General features: G+C 42.6%; 1 protein-coding gene across 2 annotated transcripts; it reads left to right on the top strand.

Moving 5' to 3' along the window:
• The first annotated feature begins 564 nt into the window (after positions 1-564).
• LOC111838014 (C1GALT1-specific chaperone 1-like) lies at positions 565-5320 on the top strand. Of its 2 annotated transcripts, none has more exons than XM_023800556.2 (2): positions 565-629; positions 2773-5320. In XM_023800556.2, the coding sequence occupies exon 2, from the start codon at positions 2782-2784 to the stop codon at positions 3736-3738; it is 957 nt and encodes a 318-aa protein (XP_023656324.1). In that variant the 5' UTR covers positions 565-629; positions 2773-2781; the 3' UTR covers positions 3739-5320. The 2 variants fall into 2 exon arrangements, with proteins under 2 accessions (XP_023656324.1, XP_023656325.1); XM_023800557.2 differs by having other exon boundaries at positions 575-849.
• Positions 5321-5811: the final 491 nt, after the last annotated feature.

Raw genomic sequence — 5811 nt, 5'->3', positions numbered from 1 at the left:
AAAAGAAAACACCCTCTTCACCGCACAAGCAGTTCATTTCGGAGCACGTGCTGCCCCCTGCAGATTCACCAACGCCACTTCCGCGCCTCCTTAGGTTTTTTTACATTCAAGTTTTCCATACGAAGACTAACAAACCAAACCTTAATTTGGTTTGGTTAATGTCCTCACTTTACCACCCTGGACAAAGCAAATTAACCTGTTAGCAAACAGTATTCCTGCAGAAACAAATGAAGCAATTAAGTTTTCCTTAATCCAAACAGGACAATAAACTGAAGTCTGCATTTTCTGACATTTCCTGTCAGACTTTGTCAAACAAGTTTTCCACCCTTTTCAATAATGTTTTTCGTTCAGCATTCAGGGCTTGCAGATAATGTGTAGAAAGTATCTGAACAACTGAACAGTGATTGCGAATTGTTTCAGGGCTGTGTAAATGTTGAAGTTCAGCTTCAAAATTAAAATTGCTCAGGATAGTCAGTCATAACGAAGCATTATTCTGTGAGCATTGCAAAGATCGACAGACGCATGTTATGACGCAAAACTTCCGGAAGTTTGACGTATTTATGGGTGAGTCAGCTGAAGGCGTCTCGCGCACTTAAAGGCACAGGTAGGGGTTTTGCTCGCGCGCCGGGGTAAGTAGCGAGAACTTTGTATTACATCTATCCTAAAACGAGAGACCTCAGTTTTAAGTCATCTATTTCATTAAGTGCAGCAGAACAACATTTTCAGATGTGTCTTTAACAAGGGAAAAGCTTCAAATACCTATTTTAACCTTACATAAAATAGCGTGTATACAACAAGCGCAGAAATAGAGGAACTGCTGCATGTATCTCATGACCGCCAGGATATTGGGTACGTAACACTGTAAACACGGATAAATAGTTTTTCTGCGTATAGTTCGGATTTTATGCGCCCTAAGGAGTTTATCCGCTCAGATTTCTGTCTTGTTCATTTAGCTGACTCCTCTAAAGTTTCCATACATCATTCTCGCAAACTGGGGAGTCAGAAAGTAATTTTCTGTTTCCTGTAAGACGTGAAAAGAGATTGGGGGGGGGGGGGGGGGGGGGGGGGGGGGGGGAGAGAGAGAGTTTGTTACCTTGTAAATAGAAATGTTCTTAAAAGAGGGCATCTACGACTCCGAGGAAGTAGAAGAAGTTTCGCTTATGAAAAAATAAATATTTTAATTAAGTTAAAGCTGTTTAATTACAGATCCTCAACTATATAATAGCTTATACGGCCAACAGCTCTTACGTGGGGAGGGAGAATATTACTTCATAAGACATTATGGACATCGGTGTGCGAGGCTTAAATACACTAAGTATAAGGTTTAATGTCATACGTGGCATCATTGCGATAAATGTCAATCAAGAATCGCTCAGCTTTTAAACCGTATTATTTCTGTCTGTGCATGGGCAAAAGTTTGATATTTTAACTTATTACATAGTGGTACCATGGAACACGAACTTAATTCGATCCAGAAGGCTGGTCGGGTTACGATTTGGTCGAGGTTCAAGTCGAATTCCTCCATAAGAAATGTAAATGTAAATCAGTGTAATCCGTTCCAGACCCCCAAAACACTGCCTATTTAAACCTATCTACCTACCTACCTAACTAATGATAAAAAGCAATAAACATGAAATGACAATTTCTGAGCGCTTTACCTGAATTGAGCTGAGCTGATGACATACTGGAAGTGGCAGGTGGAGAGGGGGAGGGATCCGTACAGGTTTTAACGTTTAGGGTGTTTTGTAGTGTTGCAGTTAGATTTTTCTCGACCGACCAATTCGATGTCCGAATCTGTGGAGTTAAAAGGCGTTCGAGTTCTAAGGTTCCGGGTATATATGGTTGTCCCACAAAATTCATTGGTGTTAACCCAAACGTACATAGGTAGGGTTTTGTAAATATTTGTTTCCAAAAATTGTAATTTATTAAAAATGATCAATCATTCCTAGATCCCAAACAACGTTAACACCTACGCGAAACTATCAAGGTTTGTTGAAAACTGTTGGAGTGACATTTTATTGCGTGACCTGACCGGCATTGTCACGCGTCACGGGGGAACACCTGTAACACAACAGACCTAAAGAACGGCACTGGCTAAACAAATACATCCATCCATCCACTCACACACCGGGGACCATATGCCTGGACCCCCCTTCGAAGTTGCTGCCTAGTTGCTGCCTTACGCTTTGCCACACCTGCCTTGTGAGATTTGTCGGAGATTTGTATTCCTGTTTTTCCGGGTCAGTTGGCTGTTTTAACGAGCCCTTAAAATGTATGCCATCGCTGTTCTTTCAACCATCCATCCATTTTCAGTAACCGCTTAACGTATTCAGGATCGCGGGGGTCCGGACCCTGTCCCCGGGGCTATAGGCGCAAGGCAGGGAATAACCCAGGATGAGGCGCCAACACATCGCAGCTGTCGTTTCAATCCTTTAGTTCACCTCAGAGCGTAATCAGTTAATTAATTCGCATTAAGGGATTGCATCTGTTTTAAATGGATGATAATTTATTTCAGTACAAATGAATTGCTTTATCTGGGATTGCAAGCTGTAATTTCCATACTCTAGAACAGGGGTCTCAAACTCCAGTCCTGGAGGGCCGGAGCCCTGTGTAGCTTAGTTCTTAGAGCTGTGGGGTAATTAGCACAAAGAGTTGTATTAAATGAGGGGAAACCCAAAAATGTGCAGGGCTCTGGCCCCCCAGGACTGGAGTTTGAGACCCCTGCTCTAGAACAAAGGGTCCTTCTCATTGAACTTGTTGTTCTTTTGGTAGGTGTTTGAAATGCTCAGTTCCTTCAGTTCCTTCCTTAAAGGAGTGCTGTTTGGCAGCCTCTTCTGCCTGATGTTCTCCTACCTCACCGACCTCAGGCAGCCGGCGCAGCCATCTACTATAAGGGACCATTTTCACCATCACATCAAGGCCTCCAGCAAGGAGGCACTGATCCAGATGCCGGACTCTGTGAAGCTGGAGATGAGCCACAGTGTGCGGGTGTATTGCATCATCATGGTGCGGCCCAAGATCCTCACTAGCTGGGCCGCAACGAAAGACACGTGGAGCAAGCACTGTGACAGAGCGGTCTTCTACACCTCGGAGTCGTCCAAGGCCCTGGAGGCGGTAGATCTGCAGGAAGAAGACGAGTGGGTGAAGATGCGCAAGGCCCTGACGCACGCCTACAATAATGCCGGCGACCTGCGCTGGTTCTTTGTGGCTCAACCCACCACTTTCGCCATCATTGAGAACCTGAAGTACCTCGTGCTGGACAAGGACCCCGGGCAGCCATTCTACATCGGCAACGTGCTGAAGTCGGGGGACCTGGAGTATGTGGAGTACAGCAGCGGCATCGTGCTGAGCTTCGAGGCTCTGGGGCGCCTGGTCCTCGCCTTTCAGGATGCGCTTAAGTGTCCCCTGAACAGCCACTCGCTGTGGAAGCGCACCGAGGAGAAAGAGCTGGCTGTGTGCCTGAAGTACACGGGGGTGTTTGCCGAGAACGGGGAGGACGCGCTGGGCAAGGGGCTTTTCAACAGCAAGAGCGTGGGGGCGCTCATCACGGACAGCTTATCGAAGAATCCCACAGAGGTGGTTCACGGCTGCTGTCCCGATCTGGCCATCACCTTCAACGACATGACACCTGAGCAGATGCACGTCATGATGTTCGGCGTGTACAGGCTGCGGCCTTATGGGCACGACTTCCATGACTCTCTCATGATCTTGCCTCCTGAGGGGTCAGATAATGATTGATTGCGACTAACTACAGTCTCTAGTCCAGGGGTCTCAAACTCCAGTCCTGGGGGGGCCGGAGCCCTGCACATTTTTGGGTTTCCCCTCGTTTAACACACCTGATTTAACTCTGTGCTAATTGCAACACAGCTCTTGAGCTGAATCATCTGTGGTGGAACAGGAAAAGAACTAAGCTACACAGGGCTCCGGCCCGCCAGGACTGGAGTTTGAGACCCCTGCTCTAGTCGCTTTAACTTGTTGGACTTTTTGATACACAAAGGACTGGCCGTGCCTTATGAAAGTATTTTAGTTTTGTTTTTGACAATGTTTTGTTTTTGAAGGAATGCAAAGCAAGCCACGCAAAATTTCTTGTCCAAACCAGCATGGGGAGTTTTTTTATTTTTTATATAGCCTTTAGCTGTTTGGAGGTCAAAGTCTGCCTCGCCCCGCAGTGAGCATATGTCACTAGTTTGTTTTTTAACCGGATTTTATATTGAAATTACAATAAATTATGTTTGGCTTTCCAGCAAAGCCACTATGCAAATATAAAGCATGAACTTCAACATGTTGTTCAAACAGAAGGTATTGTTTAATGTTTTTGCAGAATCCAAAGTCAGTTTTTCATGTATATCCAGCACCTTGTCTGTTGTCTAAAACAACAGATAGCAAAGAATGTGGAAATGGAAACTAACCAGCTCAGGACAATAAAACATGACAGACTGTGAGGAATGATAGAACAATGACCTTGGGTCTGACGTACAGCAGTGAGCAAACGGTGACATGTGTAATGTCATTTAGTGATAATATCCAGCTGTTTCTGTTGTGGGAAAAAAAACATAAATTCAGGCTTCTTTTTCTGCTACATACTGTGAACGTTAAACATAATTTAAATTTGTGTGGGGAGAAAAGAGCAGCTCAGTAAGAATGAAAGACCCTTTCATTCACGTTGCCATTCTTTGTGTTACTTCAGTTGTTTGCCCTCCAGTAGTAGTTTGCAACTCCAGTACTCACTTGTGTTAATAGTGTTTCCAGGGACACCCTCACTCCTGTTCCTCTTCCCGATCATTTGAATGTCAGGATTGTCGTTTCCTGATTTAAATGTTGTCACTTTTATGAGTCCGTGGTATATAAATATGTTGTGTGATTCGCCTGAAATTTTTTCTGAATCCTCTATCAATGTGACTTTAATTGACCACTTTGTTATCCAAGTTATTGTGCTGTCTCTCTTATAGCTCAAACACATTTCACTATATTTACAATCCAGTAATGCATTATTAAATAATGCATATTATATATGTTTAATAGTTACCTGGTCCAGGGTGATAGTAAAGTAAGTGATTATGGAGGTTGGCTAAATTAATAATTTTATTTATGTGATACTGGAGTGATTTGCAATCAATACAGGGTTTGTAGTAATAACAGATTTTTAATGTGGATTTTTACAATGATGATTTGAGCTATGCTGGGATTGATAATAATGTATTTTGAACAAAAATATTTTACAATTTTTGTAAATTATAATTGCTGTTGTATATTATTTGTCTGTACAATATAATTATGTATACAGTGTAATTTAAATTATGAAATTAAATATATTAAAATATATAGCTTTCATTTATTGTATGTACTGGGGAGTGGATATTTGATATGAGATTGACAGAGCCAGCTATTTTTTCCTGATGTTCTTTATTAAGAACATTTTCTGTAAAACAGATTCATAGTGGGGGGAAAATGTGTACAAAAATATGGGTTCTCAGAATTTCTATGCAGGTAATAGAAATCCAGAAATATTTCTGTTTTCATCAGCACAATGTTCCCCACTGCTTTTACATCTCAGAAACAGGAATACAATGCTACGTACAGGGTTCCTATGGAAATGTACATTTTGGTGTTTAATGTTTGACGTCTAGATAAGTATGGAAATGTATTGATGTTTCCAGACTAATGCAGCAAATTGGCCTGCTGTGTATTCTTTAAAAGAAAATCTGAATTTACTCATTCATCTATTTCATTAATATGAGCTGGTTGTCAACACCAGAATGTGCACAGGGTGCACGTTGAAGACCCTCACCCCGAACCAAGGACCGGAGCTGT

This window comes from Paramormyrops kingsleyae, chromosome 18, assembly GCF_048594095.1.
Source record: "Paramormyrops kingsleyae isolate MSU_618 chromosome 18, PKINGS_0.4, whole genome shotgun sequence".
Taxonomy (NCBI): domain Eukaryota; kingdom Metazoa; phylum Chordata; class Actinopteri; order Osteoglossiformes; family Mormyridae; genus Paramormyrops; species Paramormyrops kingsleyae.
The sequence above is the reverse complement of the archived record's forward strand: the minus strand, read 5'-3'. Positions and strand labels throughout refer to the sequence as shown.